The sequence below is a fragment of the Mercenaria mercenaria genome, chromosome 10, assembly GCF_021730395.1.
Source record: "Mercenaria mercenaria strain notata chromosome 10, MADL_Memer_1, whole genome shotgun sequence".
NCBI lineage: Eukaryota > Metazoa > Mollusca > Bivalvia > Venerida > Veneridae > Mercenaria > Mercenaria mercenaria.
The window spans coordinates 28,734,384-28,749,267 of NC_069370.1; the positions used below are offsets into that span (position 1 = coordinate 28,734,384).

The following is a 14,884-nucleotide window of genomic DNA, read 5'->3' on the forward strand; positions in this document are numbered from 1 at the left end:
TTAATTTTTTGATGGAGTATAACAGGTTACGGCCAGTATTTGCTTGACAGACTGATTTTTAGTTTTTACGGTTTAAATACATTAATACAAATAGACTTTCTTTAATGAACCAAAAACAGCAATGGCAACAAGTTAAATTGACCTTGTACCGTTTATATTTAAGCAGTAGTAGGTGCAGTTTGGTATGTGTTGATATGCATCACAACAGAATATTTTATGTGTGTAGTTTACTGGACATTATCTAATGGATCGGTTGCCTCAAAGTGTAATACATTCATTCTCCAAAAGCTGCTGTCATTGAAGCTCAGTGTTGTAGTAGAAATCTGCTACTTTAGAGATTTGTAATTTTGTATTTCATAAAGACACTGGAATAAGACAGTGTTTTATTTTTTGCAGAATCATGGCTCTTAGCTTGTCAAATGCTACTGCTCGGGAATGGTTTGCAAAGACGAGGGATGGAATTCGTCCATGGGGAGAGTTCATAAACACTGGAAGATTTCAGACCCCAAAATCTGTCGCTCCTATGCCTAAAAGAATTATTAAAAATATTGAACATTTTCAGAGCAACTACTTGTTTGTGTTCATTGGCCTTGTTGTGTTCTGCATGTAAGTATTTTTAGATAGTGCTACTAGCTACTAAAGGCTTGTAATGACAGTGTTCAAAATGTGCTGCACAAATGAGATATGCAAATTTACTTCCAGGTTTGTCCAAAGCAGCAGTATAACAATACAACCTATGTTTACAACACTTCTCTCTCTCAGACATATATTTTCCTTCCTAAATTAATATCTCCATAAAGACAGATGTATTTTCCTTTCCGTAAGGTAAAAGTGTTTAATAAAATATTATATAAATAAACCTCTCTGTAAACACTAATTATATTATATTATATATATTGATATATAATTTAATATAATGGAGACATATTGTTTTTGCCCTGTCCGTCCGTCGGTCCGTCCGCCCGTCCGTACGTCACACTTTTTTCCGAGCAATAACTGAAGAACCATTTGACCTAGAACCTTCAAACTTCATAGGGTTGAAGGGCTGCTGGAGTAGACGACCCCTATTGTTTTTGGGGTCACTCTGTCAAAGGTCAAAGTCACAGGGGCCTGAACATTGAAAACCATTTCCGATCAATAACTAGTGAACCACTTGACCCAGAATGTTGAAAATTCATAGGGTGATTGGTCATGAAGAGTAGATGACCCCTATTGATTTTGGGGTCACTCCGTCAAAGGTCAAGGTCACAGGGGCCTGAACATTGAAAACCATTTCCGATTAATAACTAGTGAACCACTTGACCCAGAATGTTGAAACTTCATAGGATGATTGATCATGAAGAGTAGATGACCCTTATTGATTTTGGATTCACTCTGTCAAAGGTCAGGGTCACAGGAGGGCCTGAACATTGAAAACCATTTCCGATCAATAACTAGAGAACCACTTGACCCAGAATGTTGAAACTTCATAGGATGATTGTACATGCAAAGTAGATGACCCCTATTGATTTTGGTGTCATTCTGTTAAAGGTCAAGGTCACAGGGGCCTCAACATTGAAAACCATTTCCTATTTATAACTTGAGTACCACTTGACCCAGAATGTTCAAACTTCATAGGATGATTGTACATGCAAAGTAGATGACCCCTATTGATTTTGGGGTCACTCTGTTAAATGTCAAGGTCACAGGGGCCTGAACATTGAAAACCATTTCCGGTCAGTAACTTGAGAACCACTTGACCCAGAATGTTGAAACTTAATAGGATGATTGGTCATGCAGAGTAGATGACCCCTAATGATTTTGGGGTCACTCTGTTAAAAGTCAAGGTCACAGGGGCCTGAACATGGAAAACCGTTTCCAATCAATAACTTGAGAACCTCTCGACCAAGAATGTTGAAACTTCATAGGATGATTGTTCATGCAGAGTAAATGACCCCTATTGGTTTTTGGGATCACTCCGTTAAAGGTCAAGGTCACAGGGGCCTGAACATTGATAACCATTTCAGATCAATAACATGAGAACCTCTTGATCCTGAATGTTGAAACTTCATAGGATGATTGAACATGCAGAGTAGATGACCCCTATTGACTTTGGGGTCACTCTGTTAAAGGTCAAGGTCTCAGGAGCCTGAACATTAAAAAAAAAAAACAATTTCCGATCAATAACTTGAGAACCACTTGACCCAGAATGTTGAAACTTCATAGGATGATTGAACATGCAGAGTAGATGACCCCTATTGATTTTGGGGTCAGTCTATTAAAGGTCAAGGTCACAGGGGCCTGGTCATGTAAAATCATTTCTGGAAAATAACTTGAGAACCACTTGACCTAGAATGTTGAAACTTAATAGGATGATTGGACATGCAGAGTAGATGACCCCTATTTATTTTGAGGTCACTTGATCAAAGGTCAAGGTCACAGGAGCCTGAACAGTGACTTGAGAACCACTAGGCCAAGAGTGTTGAAATTTAGTGGGATGACTGGACATGCCAAGTAGGTGATTACTATTGCAGCCAACCATCAGTGTCTCTTTGACTTTCGCTCCTGACCCCTATTGACTTCTTGCCTATAGGACTTTGCATTGGGGGAGACATGCGCTTTTTTACAAAAGCAATTTCTAGTTATATATTTCCTTTCTATGAGATAAAGACATTTAATAAGTTAACCTCTTTATAAAGACTGTAACTGTTGCTTAAAGTAAAGATGTTTAATAAGTTAACCTCTTAATAAAGACAGTAACTGTTGCTTAAAGTAAAGATGTTTAATAAGTTAACCTTTTAATAAGTTAACCTCTTAATAAAGACAGTAACTGTTGCTTAAAGTAAAGATGTTTAATAAGTTAACCTCTTAATAAAGACAGTTGTTTAAGAAAAAGATGTGTGTAAGTTAATTTCTTTATAAAGACAGTTGCTTAAGATAAAGACGTTTAATGAGTTAACCTTTTTAGCTCGACTTTTCGAAGGAAAGTAGAGCTATTGCACTCGCCCCAGCGTCGGCGTCGCCGTTGGTTAAAAGTTTTTGATAAAGTCAAATGTCTCTGTTACTATCAAAGCTATTGACTTCAAACTTAAAATAGTTATCTACTTAGTAATAATCTAAGTCTACACCAGGAGAAACAATCCCCATAACTCTGATTTGATTTTTGATTTATGCCCCTTTTTGACTTTTTTGGTTAAAGATTTTTATAAAGTCAAATGTCTCTGTTACTATCAAAGCTTTTGACTTGAAACTTAAAATTATTTACTATCAACGTCTACACCAGGAGAAACAATCCCCATAACTCTGGTTTGAATTATGACATAGTTACTTAGAATTTTTAGTTCAAGTTTTTGATTAAGTCAAGTATCTCTGTTACTATCAAAGCTATTGACTTAAAACTTAAAATAGTTATTAACTATCAAAGTCTGACCAGGAGAAACAGTCCTCATAACTCTGTTTGAAATTTTGACAGAGTTATGCCCCTTTGTAACTTAGAAATTTTTGGTTAAAGTTTTATAAAGTTTTTCCTGGCAAAGCCCTAATTCAGAGTCAAGCACTGAGAAAAGTCGAGCGCGCTGTCTTACGGACAGCTCTTGTTATAAAGACAGTTGCTTAAGGTAAATATTTGTATATGTTAACCTCTTAAGATAAAGACAGTTGCTTAAGGTAAAGATATTTAACAAGTTAACCTTTTTATAAAGCCAGTTGCTTAAGACAAAGATGTTTAGATAGTTAATCTCTTTATAACAGATGCTTAAGATAAAGATGTTTAATAAATTATCCTCTTGCCAGTTGCTTAAGATAAAGGTATGTCTAAGTTCTCCTCTTTATAAAGACAGTTGCTTCAGGTAAACATGTTTAATAAGTTAACCTCTTAATAAAGACTTTTGTTTAAGATAAAGATGTGTGTAAGTTAACCTCTTAAAGAGAATTTCTATATAGTTTTTTTCCTTTCATAGAATTTTTTTAAATTCACATATATGATAGGAAATTTTATGCTGAAAACAATGAACAAATAAAATCAATAGGTCACCAGGCTTGTTTTTGTGAAAAATTGTTTTGAACACTTCCACTGATGCTGAAACTACCAGCGTTTTTTCAACATTTTCATAATTTTCTGCTTTTTAGCTCACCTGTCACAAAGTGACAAGGTGAGCTTTTGTGATCATGCAGCGTCCGTCGTCTGTCTGTGCGTGCGTCAGTCCGTAAACTTTTGCTTGTGACCACTCTAGAGGTCACATTTTTCATGGGATCTTTATGAAAGTTGGTCAGAATGTTCACCTTGATGATATCTAGGTCAAGTTCGAAACTGGGTCACGTGCCGTCAAAAACTAGGTCAGTAGGTCTAAAAATAGAAAAACCTTGTGACCTCTCTAGAGGCCATATATTTTATGAAATCTTCATGAAAATTATTCAGAATGTTCATCTTGATGATATCTAGGTCAAGTTCGAAACTGGGTCACATGCGGTCAAAACCTAGGTCAGTAGGTCTAAAAATAGAAAAACCTTGTGACCTCTCTAGATGCCATATATTTCACAAGATCTTCATGAAAATTGGTCAGAACATTCACCTTGATGATATCTAGGTCAAGTTCGAAACTGGGTCACATGCCGTCAAAAACTAGGTCTGTAGGTCAAATAATAGAAAAACCTTGTGACCTCTCTAAAGGCCATATTTGTCATGGGATCTGTATGAAAGTTGGTCTGTATGTTTATCTTGATGATATCTAGGTCAAGTTCGAAACTGGGTCATGTGCGGTCAAAAATTAGGTTAGTAGGTCTAAAAATAGAAAAACCTTGTGACCTCTCTTGAGGCCATTTATTTCATGAGATCTTCATGAAAATTGGTCAGAATGTTCACCTTGATGATATCTAGGTCAAGTTTGAAACTGGGTCACATGCCTTCAAAAACTAGGTCAGTAGGTCAAATAATAGAAAAACCTTGTGACCTCTCTAGAGGCCATATTTTTCATGGGATCTGTATGAAAGTTGGTCTGAATGTTCATCTTGATGATATCTAGGTCAAGTTCGAAAATGGGTCACGTGCCCTCAAAAAGTAGGTCAGTAGGTCAAATAATAGAAAAACCTTGTGACCTCTCTAAAGGCCATATTTTTCATGGGATCTCCATAAAAATTGGTCAGAATGTTCATCTTGATGATATCTAGGCAAGTTCGAAAATGGGTCATGTGCGGTCAAAAAGTAGGTCAGTAGGTCAAATAATGAAAAAACGTTTTGACCTTTCTAGAGGCCATATTTTTCATGAGATCTGTATGAAAGTTGGTCTGAATGTTTATCTTGATGATATATAGGTCAAGTTTGAAACTGGGTCAACTGCGATCAAAAACTAGGTCAGTAGGTCTTGAAATAGAAAAACTGTGTGACCTCTCTAGAGGCCATACCCTTGAATGGATCTTTATGAAAATTGGTCAGAATGTTCACCTTGATGATATCTAGCACAAGTTTGCATCTGGGTCAAGTGCCTTATAAAACTAGGTCAGTAGGTCAAATAATAAAAAAAAACCTTGTGACCTCTCTAGAGGCCATACTTTTCATGGAATCTATATGAAAGTTGGTCTGAATGTTCATCTTGATGATATCTAGGTCAAGTTTGAAACTGGGTCAACTGCGGTCAAAAACTAGGTCAGTAGGTCTAAAATTAGAAAAATCTTTTGACCTCTCTAGAGGCCATATTTTTCAATGGATCTTTCAATTGATCTTTTTTTCTTTTTACAGATTTTATTATATACTTATTTGATATTATAGTCATATTTGTAATACTCCATCCTTACAATAATGGGTATAAATGCAAAAAAAAATTGTTTCATATTTAGTTTTGTGAACTTTTTTCAATGAAAAATACCCATAGTGAAGAATATTTTTTTTTAATTTGGAAAAACTCTTTCATAGAATTTTTTCCTGTTTTTCTTGTGTATAGATAATTGTATTGTGAGCATAAAAATGGCTAAAAATATATGGGTCACCAGGCTAAATTTTATGTTAAGACCGCTAGAATACAACACCTGCCACCGGACGGAAAGTGGCGCGAACCTGGCCAAATTGATTATATATATGTGTGCTAGAAGTTAAAAAAAGTTTTAAAAATTCTTAATTGTTTCTATAATTGAATACTAAATCATCTGAAAGGTGATATTGTCTTATCAGTACTAAGTCAATTATCTTACATTATATGAACAACACTGTCTTTGTACTAAAATGCGATGTGAAAACACAACCACAAAAATAGCAAGATATCTGTCAGGCATGATATTTGTCAATACAACATAAACTAGTATCAACATTTGATTACTGATAAAACTTATCAAAAATGTTATTTCATTCAAGATTCCTCATATTTAAGCTTGTCTGTAACATGTTTCAACAAATGTTGACTTCAGTTCAGTTTTCCATAGAAAGTGTCGGCTGCGCAGAAAGATGCGCACAAAAAACTATCGGAAATCTCTTTAATAAAGACAATTGTATTAGACCCGTAACAGAGTATCTCCTTCTTGAAGATTCCTATCATAAAGCTACTTTGACTGCAATTTTCAGGGGGCGTAGGTTCAAGCCCCACTGAGACCAAAATTATTTTTCCTTATTTTCCTTTTTTTAGCTCACATGAGCCAAAGGCTCAGGGTGAGCTATTGTGATCACTCACCGTCGGGCGTCCGGCGTCCGTTGTCCGTCTGTAAACTTTTACTTTAAACGCCATCTCCTCATAAACCGCTAGGCCAATTTCATCCAAACTTCACAGGAATGTTCCTTGGGTGAAGCTCTACAAAAATTCTTCAAAGAATTGAATTCCATGCAGAACTCGGTTGCCATGGCAACCGAAAGGAAAAACTTTAAAAATCTTCTTCTCAAAAACCAGAAGCCCTAGAGCTTAGATATTTGGTGTGAAGCATTGCCTAGTGGACCTCTACCAAATTTGTTCAAAACATGACCCCGGGGTTAAAATTGACCCTGCCTGAGGGGTCATGATTTTACATAGGAAAATCTTAAAAAATCTTCTTCTCAAATACCAGAAGCCCTAGAGCTTAGATATTTGACATGTAGCATTGCGTAGTGGACCTCTACTAAAGTTGTTCAAATCATGACCCCGGGGTCAAAATTGACCCCGCCCGGGGGTCACTTAATTTTACATACATTTCTATAGGAAAATCTTCAAAAAAATTTTAAAAATAAACCAGAAGGCCTAGAGCTTAGATATTTGACATGTAGCATTGCTTGTTCAAATCATGACCTTCAGGGTCAGAACTGACCCAGCCTCAGGGGTCACTTTATTTTACATAGGAAAATCTACAAAATTTTTCTAAAAATAAACCAGAAGGCCTAGAGCTTAGATATTTAACATGTAACATTGCCTAGTGGACCTCTGCAAAATTTATTCAAATCGTGACCCCGCCTCAGGGGTCACTTGATTTTACATAGGAAAATCTTCAAAAAATTTCTAAAAATAAACCAGAAGGCCTAGATCTTAGATATTTGACATATAACATTGCCTAGTAGACTTCTACAAAATTTGTTCAAAACATGACCCCCGGGGTCAAATTGACCCCACCCCATGGGGTTACTTGATTGTTCATAGAAAAATCTTCAAAATTTTCTAAAAATAAAGCAAAGGCCTAGAGCTTAGATATTTGACATGTAGCATTGCCTAGTGGACCTCTACAAAATTTGTTCAAGTCTTGACCCCCGAGGGTCAAATTGACCCAGCCCCAGGGTTTACTTGATTGTACATAGGGAAATCTTCATAAATTTGCTAAAAATAAACCAGAAGGCCTAGATCTTAGATTTTTGATATGTAACATTGCCTAGTAGATTTCTACAAACTTTGTTCAAATCATGACCCCGGGGTAAAATTGGCCCCTCCCCAGGTTTGACATTTGAAACATGTAGCTCATATTACTCAGGCTAGCAATCCAGGATCATCATGACCCTCTTGTTCTAGTAAGTTTTTACTTCTTTCAAGACTTCTTATTGATTTATTGTACAAAAGTGGAAAATTTTCATTTGATAAGCGATTTCTTGCTGTTCAAAATGAACTTACCTCTGAAACAGAAGGGGTAGAGTTAGACATCTTTAAAAGTACTGAGTTACATGCGGTAGAAGTTCTCTATTTTGCCTTCACTCTTTAGATTACATATTGTGGAAGAAATGTAGGTAGGTTTTACTTCTGCCCCAAGGTTATTTTTGACTAAAGTGAGCAAAATTCAAAACAGACCCGCAGGATTCGACCTTAATTTTTAGCTCGACTATTCAAAGAATAGTCTAGCTATTCTACTCACCCTGGCGTCGGTGTCGGCATTGGCGTCGGCGTCACACCTTGGTTAAGTTTTTGCATGCAAGTACATACAGCTATCATTTAAAGGCATATAGCTTTGAAACTTATTTATTCTTTTTCTAGGTCAATTACCAACCTCACTGGGTCAAGTTCCATAACTCTAACATGTATTTTGAGCAAATTATGCCGTTAAAGTTTTTCGGCAACCTTTGTTTTTCTGTCATATCTTTTTTACTATTGCTTATATCTTACTGTTACTTCACATAAACATTGTCCAGTATACAAACAAAGTATGTGTAGGGGCTGAGCCCATTATACCCAAGGTCAAGGTCACCAAGCTGTTATACTTAGGTTATTTTTAAGGTTAAAGTTTTTTGGCAACCTTTGTTTTTCTGTCATATCTTTGTTACTATTGCTTATATCTTACTGTAACTTTACATAAACACTGTCCAGCATACAAACAAAGTATGTTTAGGGACTGGGCCCATTATACCCAAGGTCAAAGTCACCAAGGTCTTATACTTAGGTTATTTTTAAGGTTAAAGTTTTTCGGCAACCTTTGTTTTTCTGTCATATCTTTGTTACTTTTGCTTATATCATACTGTAAGTTCACATGAACTTTGTCCAGCTTCCATGCAAAGTATGTGCAGGGGCTGGGCCCATTATACCCAAGGTCAAGGTCACCAAGAAGTTATACTTTGAATTATTTTCATGTTAAATTTTTTCAAGAGCTTCGTTTATAGACATATCTTTGGTACTTTAAAAGATAATGACTTGAAATTAAAAGTATTTGTTTATAATCATCTGCATGTGTGGCTACATACCCCATAACTCTAATTGTGTTTTTGACAGAATTATGCCCCTTTTGTACTTAAACTTTTTTTGCAATCTTCGCTTTCTGGATATAACTTTAATGCAATATATGATAAAGACTTGAAACTTAAAATGTATCTTTATCATCATCATCTGCATGTGTGGTAACAATCCCCATAACTCTGATTTGTATTTTTGACCAAATTATGCCCCTTTTATACTTAAATTTTTTACAAACTTCGTTTTCTGGACATAATTTTGGTACTATATAAGATAATGACTTGAAACTCAAAATATATCTTTATCGTCATCATCTGCATGTGTTGTAACAATCCTAATAACTCAAATTTGTGTATTTGATGGAAGTATGCCTCTTGGTGTATCTTCCTTTTGAAGTAGAGGTCTCTTATTCAGACATACATTCATTTTACTGTCAAATCCCTGATAGTGGAGCGCCCTGTCTTACAGACAGCTCTTGTTAAACATTACTATTAGGGGTCCAATACCTTAAGGTAAAGATGTTTAATAAGTTAACCTCTTAATAAAGACATTTGCTTAAGATAAAGATTTGTATATGTTAACCTCTTTTAATATAAAGACAGATGCTTAAGGTAAAGATATTTATCAAGTTAACTTTTATATAAAGCCAGTTGCTTAAGATAAAGATGTTTAATAAGTTAATCTCTTTATAAATACAGATGCTTAAGATAAAGACGTTTAATTATCCTCTTTATAAAGACAGTTGCTTCAGGTAAAGATGTTTAATAAGTTAACCTCTTTACAAAGACAGTGCTTAAGGTAAAGATGTTTAATAAGTTATCCTCTTTACAAAGTCAGTTGCTTAAGATAAAGATGTTTAATAAGTTAACCTCTTTACAAGGACAGTTGCTTATGGTAAAGATGTATAATAAGTTAACCTGTAAAGACAAATGCATAAGGTAAGATGTTTAATAAGTTAGCCTCTTTTCAAGGACAGTTGCTTAAGTTAAAGGTGTTTATTAAGTTAACCTCTTTATAATGACAGTTGCTTAAGGTAAAGATGTTTAATAAGTTTACCTTTTTATGACAGTTAAAGGTGTTTTTTAAGTTAACCTCTTTACAAAGACAGTTGCTTAAGATAAAAACTTTTAATTAGTTAACCTCTTTATAAAGACAGTTGCTTAAGATAAGATGTTTAATAAGTTAATCTTTTTATGATGGCAGTTGTTTGAGGTAAAGATGTGTATATGTTAACCTCTTTATAAAGACAATTGCTTAAGATAAAGATGTTTAATAAGTTAACCTCTTTATAAAGACAGAGCAAATAATTTCTGTTCCTTGTGCAATTACTGAATGCATCAGGGGGGCATTTCGTGTTCGACGAGTTCTTGTTTAAGATAAAGATGTGTATATGTTAATCTCTTTTTGAAGACAGTTGCTTGAGGTAAAGATGTTTATTAAGTTAACCTCTTCATAAAGACAGTTGCTCAAGGTGAAGATATTAAATTAGCAGTTGTGTATGATAAAAAAAAGTTTAATACAGTGTGTCCGAAAAGAAAGGTAACACATTAACATTTTCATAACTTTGCTTAATCCAGGGCTATTTTTATCAAATTTATATAAATTTAAAGGTCTTAAATGGAAGCTTTTACTGCTCGTTAAAATACATCATTTTCAAGATGGCGCGATTGATGTCAGATGAACGCTTTTTTATCGTCAAACATTATGATGAAACAAAATGTGTAACAGACGTTCACCGAAAATTTAAATATCATTTTAAAAATACAAATGTAGGCAGGAAACATGTCTACAAGATCGTACATAAATTTGAGCAACGTGGGTCAGTAGCAGATGCTCCAAAAGCAGGTCAGCTGAGGTCCAGTAGGAGCAAGAAAACGTGAATTTGCTTCGGGAAATGCTCTTGAATAGCCTAGGAAAGTTGGTGAGACATTCTTCCTCAGAGACCGGAATTCCTCAAACTTGTGTTCATGACATTGTAAGGAAGGATCTTTAACTTTTTATACGCCCACAAATGAAGTTTGGGGGGTATATAGTCCTGAGTGAGCTTGTCAGTCGGTCCATCTGTCCGTTGGTTTTCATGGTTTCCGGACAATAACTCATGAAAGGCTTGGCAGATTTAAATAATGTTTGGTACACAGATGTACTAGCATTTAGGAGTGACCTGTCGCTTTTATTAATAGATTTGAAAGGTTACTGGAATAAACCACTTCAGTAAAGGGGTACCCTACCTTTATATAGCTTATTTTTATAATAAATATTTAAATGACTGCCTCTTCGACAATTAGACGCAGTGGTAAGCGTGACGCCTCTAGAATCTAACTTTTGTGAGTTCGAATTCCAACGGAAATCAATATATATATATATTTTACATTTTTTTTTTTTGTTTGTTTCATTTTATATTTTGGTAACATACATTTAAAATGATAATAATGTTAAAGATGTATTTGAATTGCATTACTTGTATCATTTTGCTATCTTCGCATATAACACAGGTTTTTCAAATATCTTTATGATTGTGAATTATTCAACATGGTTGACATAGCTCTTGACGATTTAGTCATTCAACTAGCTGATGACACTTATTGGGAGGAAACCGACGCCGCCAGCGAGTGTGAGGATGCTCCATTTGGCGCGTGTGTTTGAAATGTATTGAATGTATTGAAATTGTTTGAATGAAATTAAAAATGAAATTGAAATGATGAAATAAAATGAAATAAAAAAAAACATGAAAAATAAAATAAAACAAATTCAATCATAAAAAAGTCGTCTTGTATGGGTTTCGAACCCACAGCCTCTTAATCGCAAAAGTTAAATCACTAGCAAGATTCCTCAACTCTACCAACTAAACTATCAATGCAATGTCAATCTGTTCGGTATTTGAAATATATTTATAGTTTTAAATAAGTCAAATATCTTTCAAACCCTTATTTGATAAATGGAACAGTCTGGAAAATCCAAATCTAAAAATAAAAGCGACAGGTCACTCCTAATTGCTAATAACATCATAGAATACAGGTCAAGTTTGACGTTGATGTCAGTAGATAAAATGTCAAGGTCACAAGGATCTAGAACAGTTAAACGGTTTCCGGATGATAACTTGAGAATGTTTGGGCCTAGGATCATAAAATTTGATAAGGAGGTTGGTCATGACCAGCAGATGACCCCTATTGATTTTGAGATCTGTAGGTCAAAGTGACAGTGACCCGGAACAGTTAAACCGTTTTTGGATGATAACTTTAAAACGCTTGGGCCTAGGATCATGAAACTTAATAGTTAGGTTGATCATGACCAGCAGATGACCCCTATTGATTTTGAGGTCAGTAGGCCAAGGTCAAGGTCACATTGATCCATGGCAGATTGATCATATTTAGAATGAATAAGTTTTATGATGATTATTATTATTCTAAATCATGTTGAATTAAGAACACAACTTTTAGCAAATTCATCAGAATCTAAAACATTTATTACAGATGTAGTGTTTACCTGTGAAAAGATTTTTATGATTATTGACTCTATATTCTTATAAAATTACATCCGTTTCAAGAAAGTGCTCAAAGTAATTATGTCTCCCACACCACTGTGGTGGGAGACATATTGATTTACTCCTGTCTGTGTGTGTGTGTCAGTCTGTCACAAATCTTGTCCGTGCTCTAAGTTGAACATTTCTTATCAGATCTTCACCAAACTTGAAAAAAATGTGTTTGCCAATAAGTCCTCGGCCAAGTTCGATAACTAGCCAAATCGGCCCAGGCACTTCAGAATTATGGCCCTTGAATTACCGATGGGCCGCTTACTCTAAAACTTTCCCATAGGCTGCTCACTCCAAAACTATCAAAGGTATAATTATTTTCTGTGAGTAAACAGTATATAAAGACAGACTTACTATTCAGATGATTAGGCAGTTGTGAGAGACATGCTCTTTTCTCAAAAGCAGCACTAGTTATGATAATAATGTCACCATGGTATTGTTTTAAAGCTACTCATCTACAGCTGTGTTGAAATTTTTCAGCATGTTCAGTTTACCAAGTTTGGCATAGATTATAATATATAAATGTGACACTGAAAATGAAAATGTGTAAAATTCTTGTAAATAAGCAAAAACTGTTAATCTTCATTATTTCAATTGCATTACTATGGTGGCATATTTCCGCCATGAGGTAGCTAGGTAGCTATTGCGATACTTTAAAAAGTTATCTTGATAAAGTGTAGTTTTCTGAAAAGATTATCTCAGTAGTGGAAGGTTTCCAGGAAATATTATTGCGATAATTTACATTATTTTCTCGATACTTTTTGTATAAGTGCCCACATCTGCCATTTATTAGTTAGATTACCATTCTCGATACTTTCAGAAATTATCTTGATATTTAGAACTTTTCTGAAAAGTTTATTGTAATAGCCTAAAGTTTCATGGAAATAAAAGGCATATCGAGAAAAATAATTTATTGCAATAATGTTTTAAAAAAAAATGTAAAACTTTGCTGGAAAGTTTAAAAAAATATCGTGATAGTTACCGAGCATCTTGTGGCAGCGCCAAGCATTAACGCGAAATTTTACACAAAAACCTTTTCAGGAAATGAATGAAAATATCTAGAAAATACTATTTATTGCTGAAATGTTTTCAGAAAAAATGCACACATTTCCTGGAAAGTTTACAAATTATCGTGATAGCTACCTAGCTATCTCGTGGCAGAAATATGCCGCCATACATTACAATGGTTTATTCCCTTCCTCACATTGCATTTTGGTAATTAATCAGGCTATCCTTAAAAAGTCATACGCCAATAATTTGTTCCACTGGTGACTTTCACAGCACCCACATTTTTAGCTTACCTGAGCACAAAGTACTCTGGGTGAGCTGTTGTCCGGCATCCATCCGTCCGGCCACACTTTCCTTTAAACAACATCTCCTCCTTAACCACAGGGCCAATTTTGATGAAACTTCACAGGGATGTTCCTTGGATGGTCTTCTTTAAAAATTGTTCAAAGAATTGAATTCCATACAGAACTCTGGTTGCCATGGCAACCGAAAGGAATTTTTTAAAAAATCTTCTTGTCCAAAACCACAGGTCATAGGGCTTCGATATTTGGTATGTATCATCATCTAGTGGTGCTCTATCAAGTTTATTCAAATTATCCCCCTCGGGTAAAATATGGGCCCGCCCTGGGGGTCACATGGTTTACATAGACTTATATAGGGAAAATTTGAAAATCTTCTTCGCTAAAACCCCAGGTCCTAGGGCTTTGATATGTAGTATGTAGTATCAATTAGTGGTCCTCTACCAAGTTTATTCAAATTATCCCCCTAGGGTCAGATATGGCCCCGCCCTGGGGGTTATGGTTTATATAGACATATAGGGAAAAACTTTGAAAATCTTCTTGTCCAAAACCACTGGGCGTAGGGCTTTGATATTTGGTATGTAGCATAACCTAATGGTCCTCTACCAAGTCTGTTCAAATTATCCCCCTGGGGTCAAATATGGTCCTGCCCCGGGGGTCACATGGTTTATTATAGACTTAAATAGGGAAAAACTCTTGAAAATCTTTTTGTCAAAAACCACAGGGCCTAGGTATGTACATGTAGCATCATCTAGTGGTCTTCTACAAAGGTTGTTCAAATTATCTCCCTGGGGTCAAATATGGCCCCGTCCCAGGGGTCTTATGGTTTATATAGACTTACATAGGGAAAATCTTTAAAAATCGTCTTGTCCAAAACCACAGGGCCTAGGGCTTTGATATTTGGTATGTAGCATCATCTAGTGGTCTTCTATCAAGATTATTCAAATTACCCCCCTGGGGTCAAATATAGCCCT

The 14,884-nt window shown here is 35.2% G+C and overlaps 1 protein-coding gene across 2 annotated transcripts in view; it reads left to right on the forward strand.

The window, feature by feature from the left end:
* Positions 1 to 14,884, forward strand: part of LOC123559576 (prenylated Rab acceptor protein 1-like) — a 74,692-nt gene that overhangs the window by 25,281 nt on the left and 34,527 nt on the right. For both annotated transcript variants that reach the window (XM_045351516.2, XM_045351517.2), the window contains exon 2: positions 397 to 606. In XM_045351516.2, coding sequence (XP_045207451.1) covers positions 397 to 606 — 210 coding nt within the window. The remainder of the gene's footprint in view (positions 1 to 396; positions 607 to 14,884) is intronic.